Raw genomic sequence first — 12366 nt, 5'->3', positions numbered from 1 at the left:
CAAAATAGATACCACTGTCTTTGTCAAGCTGTCACACTAATGTTTAAGTGAGATGCATTAGTACAATATAACTGTAATTGCATCAGATAATTAACTATAGTTTTTTTGTCAGCTTTTATTTTTCCAGTTATACAGAAAAATACTTCCTTGGTTCCAGTGATTTTTGAAGATGTCAGTTAAAGCATACCTAACGGTTTAGGTACACAGAGGACATGTTATAAGAAATTCTTAGTCTTTAGCTTTTCATGTTTGTCTTAATTATTCAAATATATGGTACCTTTATATCTTTGTCTCTCTCTTTAAGAATGTAACGCATTCTGGAAGACACAAAGGACACAAATGGCACATAAACCGTCAGAACAGCTGGCTTGGAGATATTCTGGACTGGCAAGATGTTGCTTCATTTGTTCATGATAACATTGAAACATTTCTTTCGGTAGGTATCGTTTGCCCTTTTTACCAATTTGGTCTTGTTTTAATTCCTACTCCTCTTGCTAAGGATATGGCATTCAGGTACATGGAAACTCTGGTAGAGTTTGTAAGTACCTTTGCAGTAATTTTTGTCTTCCTTTGGAAGTATTCATACTACAAAGAAGAATTAATTGTGATGAAAAGCTCCTGATTTCAGTGTCTTCACTGATATCTCCTTCTCTAGAGTTATTCAAGTTATCCCATACATTTTCCTGCTCAACCTACTGTAGGGAGCTTGCTTTTAGCACAGGGGTTGGGCTTGGAAGGGATCTTTGGAGATCATCAACTCCTATGATTCTTTGGTTCTGTGATTCTGTGATACGAGCTTCAAACCTATTCCTAGTTGAGATTGTTGTAGTATTACCTGTGTCACCTGCAAGTTGCTTTAAATTCTTCATATTCTGTAGTTTACTTTTCTGTTTCTTAGAGATCATTTGTTTGGAATTGTTCTTACTTCATCTGTCTGTTCTAGGAATTTGTTGCGTGCCAAGTATTAGTTTGCTTCAGTGTTATTTTTATGTGAAATGTATGCCAAGTGTAGATTTGGTGGTGTTTAAATTTGTTTTAAATACGTAATCTGTCTGGATTATGAATTAAATATTGACCAATAAGTTTGTGACATGCATACACAAATATGTAAAATACATATGTAAATGCAAGTGTTGTACAGTCTTTTTTTCCTGAAATTATTATTCGTTTGGTTGATAGCAACAGTATTTCTCTTTTATGACAGTTCTGTGGGGAATGAAATTAATATTTTACACTGTATGAGTCCCTGGATTAATGCACTGGACCTTTTCACCTTATGAAGAGAAGAAACATGGGAAGTGAAAAGAAGGGAAGCAACTACATTTGTCTAACAAACGATGTTGAGTCTGAAGCGTGTAACGTGCTGTCATTCCCTGGCACAGTTCATCTTTGACCTGAACTATTGTTATATTTCTCATAATTGAGAAATATCTAAAGATTAATATTTATCCATTTTGAAAGAGTGTTAATTATACCTAACTTGAATCTTTTGTGGATGCAGTTTAAGCTATTATTTGCCTTGAGCCAGTTGTTGGTCTTGAGCGATGGGTGTGTGTGCCTTGTTTTCCTTCAACTCCTGTTTAAATGGTTACAGTTTCTATCATTTAAAAAATAAGAAGTGAGTCAAGAAGTTGAGAGGAACTTTTTACAATAATGAAACCTTTTCAGCTAATACAGAAAATTTGCTGAATTCTTTCTCAAAGTTGACTGTACGTACCTGAAGCAACGTTACAAAAATGTGTAGCAAATCATCATTTAAAATCAGTGTTGCTTTTAGGTAAGAAAGAGTAAGTGAAACAGAACTACGCAACAGGTGCTAGCCATTTCCTTTACTTCATTGCTTCATTGTGCTTAGAAACCATAGTGTGTGTGCATCAGTAGTCTAAGTAGGCTAAAATAATGGAGAAATAGTGAAAAGAGAATAAATATTTAAGTTTGAGGTAGGTCAATATTAAAATTTTTTCTCAATCTAGTATGCTTTACATTATCTTGAAGTTTGGTTTTGGAAATAAAGGAAAAATGCCAGCAGTTGGCTTGCTTTGCTGTTTATGTCCATGAACTCGTTACTAATCATCTGTGGGGAGGCACCTGTCCTTTTTCTCCATACGCATAGATTTGTCATGACAGACTGTAAACCAGTCAGCGCTAGTGTATAATGCTAAATCCTGATTTCACTCCTTATTGGGTAGCATTTTCTTTACTGGCTAGCTCATAAAAAATCCACTGCATAAATATTAATCCCACTGTTTCAATGAAAATCAATAAAGATCTGATGTGTATTTGTCCAGACCATTAAGTCTTGGCGATGATAAAAATAATCATAGTTCTAACTTAAGTCTGGTATTTGATGGCAAGGTTTTCATTTATCCTTGGATACGACAGAAGCTTACTGCTTCCCAGATTTGTGTTTTGTGAGAGAGTGACAGTCTTTCTCTTGATGCTTAGAAAAGGAGCAGTGAGTTCGTAGAACAGCATATTGAACTGGAAAGGATCAATATTTTAAACGATGTGGGGATTTTTTGGAGAATAGTTTGGACAGCTTATTTTTGTTTTGCTGTTTGTTTTTTTTCTTTGGATTTTTTTCTTGCACTTTTGTGGATATTGTTGTTTAGTAAGGTTCTTTGTTTCCTTTAGGTTTTGGTTATGCTTTACAGGCTGGAGGGGTTTTTAAGTGTCTTGGCTATAATTGAAACTGTAGGATGTTTCTGCTTTTGAACACTTAAAATCAGTGTTAACCTGTAATTCTTAAGCATACAGCAAGATGTAAATTCCTGAAACTGCTTCAACGTTGTTTTTAAACACAGACTATTGAAAGTGGTAACTGTAAAGAATACGCAGCTATAGGGAGACTTCCTTCACTTCTAAAAAGAATAAGTTTATACTGCTCGCATGTAATGCGTACCTATACATAGACCGTGGCTAGAGCTTGCCATAGAATAACTCTTGCTAGTCCCATGACTTTCTGAAATATTTCAGAATAGTACTGATCACTGTATGTTCTTTTAAAACACAGCTGTTAGACCATGTCATCTTGCAATTATAAGCAGATAAGCTCTTTCCCGTTTATGGAAATAATAGGAAGTGTTCTTCTTGAAAAAGAGGAATATCTGCTAGGTGTAAAACTTAAAAAATAAAATTAAATTACAAAGTTTCACTTCCCATAGTGGAAGAAAATTTAATATTAGAGTTGAAAGCATATTGTTAAATCACTGGTATACCTGTGCAGGGGAATTAGTGGCATTCATTTTGTCCGTAACAGTATGCACTGATTCAGGAGTTGAACTATGATTATCAGATAAAAGCACAGAAGACTTCTGTATTTCCCTCAAAACGTGCTTGTTTGTTGCAGTACCTCTAGTAGCTTTAGTTTGATGTAGGTAGATCTTATCATTTTGAAGCAATTTGCCATATAAACATTAAATTGCCTTAAGATTTAATATAAAGGTAAGCTTTTCCAAATCATCATTTTCCTTTCTTAATAGCTTTGGTTTTTTCCAAGGGTGTTTCCTGATGTGTTTCCTCATTGAATTTTTTCAGTATTAAGTAGAAGCAGTAGAGTACTAAACTGTTCTTCCAGTGATGTATTTCCAGGGTGGATTTGTTCTGTCCTATTCTCAGTTTAGGGGAGAGTAGGTTCTCTCATCTGCCTCAAATTTTTGACCTCACACTGTATCCTGAGATGAGAATCCTTTCTCAGTTGCTTATTTTTCCATCTGTAACTTTTACTCCATTTCTGTAATATTTGAAACCTTGAAAAAGCAAATTGTTGCTGACCAAATCTGTGAATGATCACTTAAAACTCCCTCAATGTTATATGAGAAATTGCTCATGTCTCCTTAAATTGATCTTGCTTCTTTCACAAGAGTATTCATCATTCTACCAGCAGTTTTTCATTCAGAGATTTCTCAGACAGGAAGACAGAAGACCTTCCATTAAAACATATACAGAAAGCTTTAGCTCAGTTAGGCTTTTCTGTCTGTTCCTTTAGCAGTGACTGATAAATGTATATTCCAAATCGAGTTGGACTGATATCCAATTTCAGATGCTCAATTTTGTATTGTAATGTTTTCTCATATTGTAACGTTATTTTCTGTCCCTCAGATTTTCTTCTAGTAATTACATAAGCATATAGCTAATACCATCTGTTCTTCATAATGATTCCAGTCCCATGCATTCATTTTAGTAAGAGAAGTTTAGGAATCAAACATCACTGTGAAATCAGAAGTGTAAAGGCTTGTGTTTTGCTTTTTTACTGTTAGTTGATTTTTTGAGTGCTTTTTGATAACATATTCAGCAATGACTAGTGTCTGCAGTGTCTGTTTTCTCATGAGACATTTTGAAATAAGTAATTGTGAATTTATGTTAGGGGGAGCTTACTCTACAGATGAATACAGTCTGAAAACATGCCCTTGCTTTCAGAGGTCAAACTGAAGATCACTGAGAGGCACAATTTGTGCATATTTCAAAGTATGTGCTAGTGGTAACTTAGCTCAGCAGCTCTGACGAATGACGAATAACAAGAAAGTTCTTATAGAAGAAATGTTCTCAGTATTGATTGAACCACCTGATACCTGCATTTGAATTAATTGCAGTTGTTTACTCCAGATTCTGAGCTCCTTAGCCTAAAATTTGTAGTGAAACTGTTACACAGCTATAGCCTATGCTGAGGAGTTTACTATCCTGAAAGAAAACCTCCCAGCCAGATAATCCATTCCCTGAAGTTACTGCCTTAATTAGCTTGTTGCATGTGCATCCAGACATAAACTAATTTGGCTATACTGGATATCCTTTATTTAAAGGCATATCTCAAAACTACTCTGTAGTATCTGTAATTAATAAGCAGTCAGTTTCCCAAGCCCCTAAAAGATTTAATAGGTTGTCCTGCATTGATTGATTAGTTTTCCATAACTAATTGACTAATTATTGCATCCCTGTGCAAAATCATCTCCTGTATAGTTGTCTACAGACATTAAGAAAATTATGCAACTTATTTACATACATCTAATACAAATATATTGAAGTAGTAATTGTATTACATGATTTGAAGCTGCCTTCAGCTTCATTTCTACTTTGTGATGTTCTTTGTGCTTTAGCATTTCCGCTTTGGAAATGCTTTTGAGTTTTCTCTCCCAAGATGTGATCTACTTTCGATTGGTGGTGACACAGATCACAGTAAACAATGTCACATAGTCTAGATTTTATGCAGTTTTACATGATGAAATTATTTTGAGCACTGGAAGAAGAATTCCCCAAAACTTTGTAAATATCTGCCTAGGGTCTTGTCTTTGGCCAGTTAAATGTTACCTGTTGCAATATGGGGGTAAGGGAAGATGATTGATTATTTTATTTTATTTTTTTTTTAATATATAAATTTATTTTTTTTTTTTTTATTTTTTTTTTGTATGACTTGATGGAGAATGACTCTGAATGCAATTTTGTATGTTAACTAATTCAGTCTGATGCTTGATTTTTGCCCTCCTTGCTTTTTTTCTAGATCCTGGAGTCTCTCTGGATAGTGATGAGTCGGAATGTGAGCCTCTTGTTCACTACAGTTACAACATTGGTGACGATCCTTTTCCATAGTGGGACAGCTCTTCTAAATTTTGTGCTTTCAGTGGTAAGTACTATGCTATGTGTTTATATGATTGGTTTTACTGAAGGGACCAAATTGCACATATTGTAACATTGAAAATCAAACTTAAAGCGTTCTCTAACGTTACCGAATTGAGATGTTGCAACCTTCAAATCAGTTATTCAGGGAACATCCTAGGCAAAGGAACCCTAAATCCACACTGTAATTTCCATGTTGAGGACAGGGCAGTCTTCCCATCGTTCTATTCATTGAAAGCTCTTTGTTTCTGGCCATGTAGATATTGAGCTGTAACTTGTTATACCCAAAATAACTGCTGAAATCTTATGGCATATTCTTGTAAGCATATCCTTAAACAAAGTAATGCCTTTAGAAGAGGGGAAAAAATAGGTTAAATGGAACTTTGCTGAAAGCTTATGAACATCTTGATCTCAGTGTGTGATATTAAGAACTCTGACCTACAACTTATTCCATTTTAACTAAATAAATACAGATCTTGAAGGCCTCACTGAAATCCATGTCCTAGTTACTAGTTCAGCACTGAAAAACGTTTGTTAGAAAAATAGGCGTTTTGCCAGTTTAACTTCACTACCGTCATGATGCTTGTTCAGGAAAGGAGGCCTTTCTAGACAGTGTTGTAAAATCAAAGTAATGTTTAACGATATTTCAAGGCAGTTGTGTGAGTTCTTTTCAATATTTAGGAAAGAGCAAATAGCAGCAAGACTTGATTTAATGACTGCCTGAAACTAAAGAGAATCACTATTGTTGTTTTCTAATTACCTCTTCTTTAGTTAGTGAGGAGAACAGCAAGATTCCATGGCAGTGTTTCATTTCTTCCTTCATTTACAGCTTCACCTGTGGTGACACATTGGAAATGGTATCTGAGACAAAGGATAAATTCAAATTGCGGATCATCTTAATGCAGTCATTGCTCAGATGCAAAATTTAACATCAGCTGTCCAGTGGCTTTTATCAGATTCATTATATGCTACTCTTTTAAAGACTGAATGCCTTAAAGCCTACTCAGTTTCCTCTACTTGTGTTGTGGGCTGAATCTGAGTAACAGTCCCTTTCGGATCTCTGAAATTTACAAGACAACATATTCTGTAAAATAAGCTTCATTTTATGAGCTTATTAGCAAAATATAAACATACAATCCCCTATGTATAGACTACTCTTAACATGTGATTTCACGCATTCTTCACTTCAACCCATGAGGTTTCTAATTCACAAATTTTCAGCTTCGTAAATTGCAACTTAAACTCAAATCTACAGTAGCTAGCAACACATATCTGTGAGCAATATAGTTATCTAACCAGCACGGAGTGGTCATGCTTCCTCCTTTGTAATGGTGCAGGTGTCCCCTCTGTCACACCAGGAAGGATGAGGGCCTTAGCCTTTCTGGTTAGAATATGCCTAAAATATTAGAGACTTTGTCAAACAGATGTGAACATTTTCAAATGCCTGTAGAGGTAGAGGAGGGACATACAGTTTTACTGCTGAATGTTCTACTGAAACCATTTTAAGAGAAGTCAGCGAGCTGCTCATGTTAAATTATATTCTGTGGCTGCTCCTTCTTGTCATTTCAGTACTTCTGTGCTAAAGCCAATACATTTATCTACCAAAAACTAACTGATCTAAAATTAATTTTATTTTGTCTGATGCTTTTACATGCATCTTGTCTTAAGAAGGTTTGAGTTAGGTTTCCTATCTTTTCATAGCTTTTAGTTTGCTTTAACGCAATTTTATTCTACTGCTGTTCATCCCAGATGCCTTCTTTGGGTTGTGCAGTTGAAGTGGGTGTGTCTGTATTGGTGATCCATTGCTCCTTCAGGAAGCAGGTTTCTTTCGTGGACACAAGGAAAGAATAACTTTTCCTGTCAGTACTAGTGCTGTGCTTGTTGACACTTTAACTGATCTCCAGCTCTTGTTCATTGCCTGCCTTAAATTAGGTTTTCTTCTCACATCATAGATAATCAAGCTTTGTCTGATTGCTGCTGTTAATTTCCTCATTCCCTGAATGTACTAAGCCACTCAAGGCGTAGCATTCTAAGAATTTAACTGTAGCTGTACTAATAAAACAAGATTTAATTGAGCCATTTTTCAGTGTACTTTTTGTGAGTGTCAAGATGAGAGGATATTGTTCATATAGAAATACACGGCTTTTTCTGTTGCAAGTTTCACTGCCATGAGGATCTGCAGCCGGATCCCACCTGAAGGAAGACTAACCAATATCTGGGTGCCTCCTTCAGGATAGGGAGTTTTGTAGTTACATAAGAAAACACTGTAGTAGCTCAGGAGAAATGGCATGTCTTACCAAGGAGAAAACAACCATGTTTACAGCATTACTGAGGATGCTAAAACGTCTTTCAGGTTTTAGGTTTTACTTGCAGTTGTAAGAAAATATAGCTGATGTTGTTACTGGTGATCGGTTATTTCCCACTAAATCAGGGCCTGATTTAGTTTGTTTTTTATGATCTCAAAATCAATATTAACAGTATGCTGATCAAATGGGCTGAAATAGTGACTTGCTTTAGTTGATAGATTGATTTATCATCAAGGCCAAAGTTAAATACTCGGGAAGATGAAGTACATTCCCTGTCTGTACGTGATGTTTTGGAAAGAGGTTATATTGGGTGAACAGTTGAATGTGACTTCCAAGTTAAAGGTTGTGGTGAGGGGAAAAACAGTAACATTTTACTGAGTAGAAATGAATTAGGAACAGAGATGATAAATGGATGGATTTGTTGAGGCTGGTAACTTAACACTGCACGTTATACTGTTTGCATTTTTTTTTTTTAACAACACGTTCAAAGAGAGTGCAGAGGAAATGCATGAGATGTCTGCAGACAGAATAAAATGTTGAAAGTTAAGAGAATTCTGTTGGTCAGACAATTTGGTTTATGAGAAGATGAGGATTTTATTTATTCTAGCGTGCTGGTAGGCTGAAAATAAGAAAAGTGAGAGTTTTTTTTTTTAAATCTTGGAGACAGACAAAAGAAGTAAGGCTTGCAGATAAAGCAAATATGAGCCATACTTCACCAGTGGCATGTAGTAGAATGGATTTTTTTTGTTTCAGGTTTTCTATTTCAGGCTGGTTGTATTTTTGTATATTATGTATATTTCTTTAGCTGAAGAAGTTGCTGAGCCCACTGACAGGAAAATAAGTAAAGCATTGTGAACTGCAAGATACCAGGAACTAATATGATTTCATGGTATAGTTTGGTCTTTAAATTAAAAGAGTACAACTGCTGTGGCTTCTGCCAAAATTATCTTCAAACTCATAGGAGAGGATACTCAGCCAAATAAAAACTGTATATGTTCTATTTATGGGTTTTTGGTTAATCTATATCCCATAACCAGCCACACAGTAACTCCCCAAACAACTCAGTTTATTTGACTTTGTTTGTTTTTAAGAATAGGTGTTACTATTTAGTAATATTGTGATCTGCTGTATAGGTTTCTGCTGGAAAAACAGAAACAGTCTAGATGGTTGATCAATATAGATCAACATCTGGTTGTTTGGTCTAGACTTTGACTTTGTGAAGAGGATGAAAAGGGCTAGAAGATGTTTGCTATTTAGTTAAGTCCGTAGTGGAGCAGGGGTGGAATTACTCTTCTAGCTCTTTGTGTTCCAAGCTTGTGGAATAGTAGTTTGTGCCTTGTCAGTCAAGTTCAGTGTTCTGAAAAATATGTGCATATTGTAGTTCTTAAAGTATTTATTGTCTTTCAATTTACAACTCCTGTTTGTTTTGCAGGTGATTTTCCTGACCACGCTGTTCTACCTATTGAGTTCTAGTGATGAGTACTACAAGCCGGTGAAGTGGGTGATAAGCCTGACGCCTCTGTCTCAACCAGGTCCTTCCTCAAATATAGTTGGCCAATCTGTGGAGGAAGCAATAAGGTATGCTCCTGATCTGTTGCCCTTTCTGGATAATTCTTTAAGAAAAAAAAAGTGTTCAACTGCAAATACTTGTTACTTACAGCAGCTCATTTTTCAAAGACACAAGTTACTGATCTCCTCTTTTCAAGAATCTAGCGTTGATCATTTTTCCCACCTTGATTGTTAAGAGCAGTTCGATTGGATTTACCTGAAACAAAAATGTAGAGGTTGATGCTGTAGTGAGTGCTAATATTTTATTAAGCAAACGAATCCACTCATCACAGTCCAAACTCATCTGTGAGCACGGTGACAGCAGCTGTGATGGTGTTAACAGCTAGTATAGCTCTGTATGAGCAGACTCATACAGTAATACAGTTGAAACAGAGGACAGTGCTCATTTTGGAGTGAGTTACTTGCAACTATTTTCAGTCTAATCTTGAGAACTAAGTACCCATGTGCAGCTGGACTGTGTGAGATTGGCTCCTGGTGTGCATTTTCCAGTTCAATTTTGTCTGATAGGGACCCAGTTCATAATCTCCTCAAGACTTCTCCGCTGTGTCTACCAAACTACAGCAAAGTGGAAAAGTGGGGAGCATTATCCTTACCTCACTTGAAACACTATTTTGCTGTACCTGTGGAGTGCATCCACATCATTTCATGCTTAGTTATCCTTCTCATGTTACTACCATTCTAAATTACTACAAACTATTACTACTAGTGAAGAAATATTTTTTGTGTTTTTGTATTCTGCAGAGAGGTTTTACAAGAAAGCAATTTTGAGTTGGTACTGTAGTCTTCACCTGTTAACAATGTGAAATTCTAACATTAGTAGCATAAATACTTTATGTAAATCCATTTTTTATATCATAGCTCCATTTTGCAAAACACTGATGGACTAGACAAAGCCAACAGTCTCTGTTGTAAGTTCTATACAACTATCTCTCACAGTGTTATATATACAAAACATGAATAGACTTTAAACCATTGGTGTATTAAACTCACTGCCTCAAGTTATGCCAGGGTAAGTTTAGGTTGGATATGAGGGAAAACTTCTTTACAGAAGGGGTTGTTAAGCACTGGAATAGGCTCCCAAGGAGGTGATGGATGTGTTTAAAAACCATTTGGATGTGGTGCTCGGGGACATGATTTAGTGGAGGGTTGTTAGGGTTAGGGTAGTATGGTTAGGTTGTGGTTGGACTCGATGATCTTTAAGGTCTTTTTTTGCACCTTGAGCAATTCTATGATATTATGTACCACACAAGTGAATGTTGTTTTTTGTTACTGAAGTTAAGCTATTTCTAGGTATGCTGTGCAATTAAAGGTTAGATCGTGTAAGACGCTGAACGGTGATAGTGCTTTAGCAGTTTGAAATGAAGGAGCGGCCTAGGTATGAGGACTGCTCCGAAAGCAGTGCCTCCTATTTTATTATGTTGGCCCACAATGTCAGAGGCAGATGTTGGTGATAAGGCAGTAGAGGTTGAACATTCCCACCAGTATTCCATTATATTTTGTTGCTGTGTGACAGATGTCAGCAGAGGGGCATTCTAGCATAATGGCGTCTGACATGGAAGTGTATACGAAGCAAAGGTGCGTCACTGAATTCCTCATGTAGAAAAAAATTGTGCCCATTGACATTCATCAATGATTGCTGAACATTGATGGAAACCATAAAGTGGACGTGAGCACAGTGAGATGGGTAGTGGAGTGTTTCAGCAGGGGTAACAGTGACATGAAAGACAAGCCGTGTTCCAGATGACTGTGCAGATATTTATGAGCAGGCTCTTGCTCGTCACTTGCAAAAATGCACTGTGACTGTGTTGAAAAATAGTGTTTTGTAGCTGAGAATTTGCTCTAGCAAATACTGTTGCTGTGCTCTTCATCATAGTTTCCATGGAAATAAATAGGAGGCATTACTTTTGGAGAGACCTCCATGGAAAAAACAAATAGTAATTCTGCCAGAGAATTATTAGCCGTTCTCTTGAGAAACTGCTGTTGAGTTTTCATTGATCATGTGGTTAACATCTCTGTTTTTCTGAAAGGTGTTGGCAGATTTATAAGCTGAAACTTCCTTGTCTCACAAATTGTTCTTTTTACTGTGTCTCTGGGTGGATGGGAACAGTGTCAAAAAATAGATTGTAACTTCCCTAGGCGAGGGTATTCTGCAAAGAAGATTGTATTAAAGGGGATTTAAGGTTATGGGTCTGTTACACAGATGACCAAAGATATTTGTCAGTGCTGAGAATTGGTGGGAAGAAAAAAAAGATGTTAGAGAAGCAGAAAGAAAAGGAGCAGGAAAGAGTGTACATCAGTAATTGATAATGTGATGGGAGGTAAGGTCTGCAGAATGTGGGATATGAAGCTACTTTTCACGTGTTTTTATTTTTAAAAAACTGAGAGGGTGCTGAGTCTGTGTGTTCACCAGCATGTCTTGAATCAGTCTCTTGTATTTTTTCATTTGGAATGGGTTGTGCTTGATACCTTACATGAATTATTTGAAGAGCTTCTGAGAATTTTTGTTTTTAGTCTTTTTTTTTTTTTTTGCTTAGTTTTACCAAATTATTTTTCATAATTCTTCTGGATTAGCTTGTATTCCACTGAATACTTAATGTTATTTTCAGTATGTAGATGAAGGTTGTACCCAGCAGTTTTCTGTGTGGATGCATGCAGAATTAAGAATTATAGAGCCAGATTCATCCTCCAAAACTCTCAAGTCCTTTTTGCAGGACTGATTTGTTTGCCATTGCGAAGAGCAGTTGCCACTGGAGGTCTATTCTTTTATTAGAACGTAGCAGCTACCCTTTCTTCCTTTCTAAGATTAGTTGTTGTTAGAGGTGTAGGATCCTAATAATGGCTTGTTCAGCTCATGTAGAAAAGCCATACAAATGTGTACGTA

General features: G+C 36.2%; 1 protein-coding gene across 2 annotated transcripts in view; it reads left to right on the top strand.

Moving 5' to 3' along the window:
- TMEM245 (transmembrane protein 245) overlaps positions 1-12366 on the top strand; it is a 71872-nt gene that overhangs the window by 35116 nt on the left and 24390 nt on the right. For both annotated transcript variants that reach the window (XM_042868905.1, XM_042868906.1), the window contains 3 exons: positions 305-436; positions 5495-5617; positions 9349-9494. In XM_042868905.1, coding sequence (XP_042724839.1) covers positions 305-436; positions 5495-5617; positions 9349-9494 — 401 coding nt within the window. The remainder of the gene's footprint in view (positions 1-304; positions 437-5494; positions 5618-9348; positions 9495-12366) is intronic.

Source organism: Lagopus leucura, unplaced genomic scaffold (genome assembly GCF_019238085.1).
Source record: "Lagopus leucura isolate 7727_CA_CO unplaced genomic scaffold, USGS_WTPT01 Super-Scaffold_100002, whole genome shotgun sequence".
NCBI classification, from domain to species: domain Eukaryota; kingdom Metazoa; phylum Chordata; class Aves; order Galliformes; family Phasianidae; genus Lagopus; species Lagopus leucura.
Note: the sequence above shows the minus strand (reverse complement) of the source record. Positions and strands in the feature narration are given on the sequence as shown.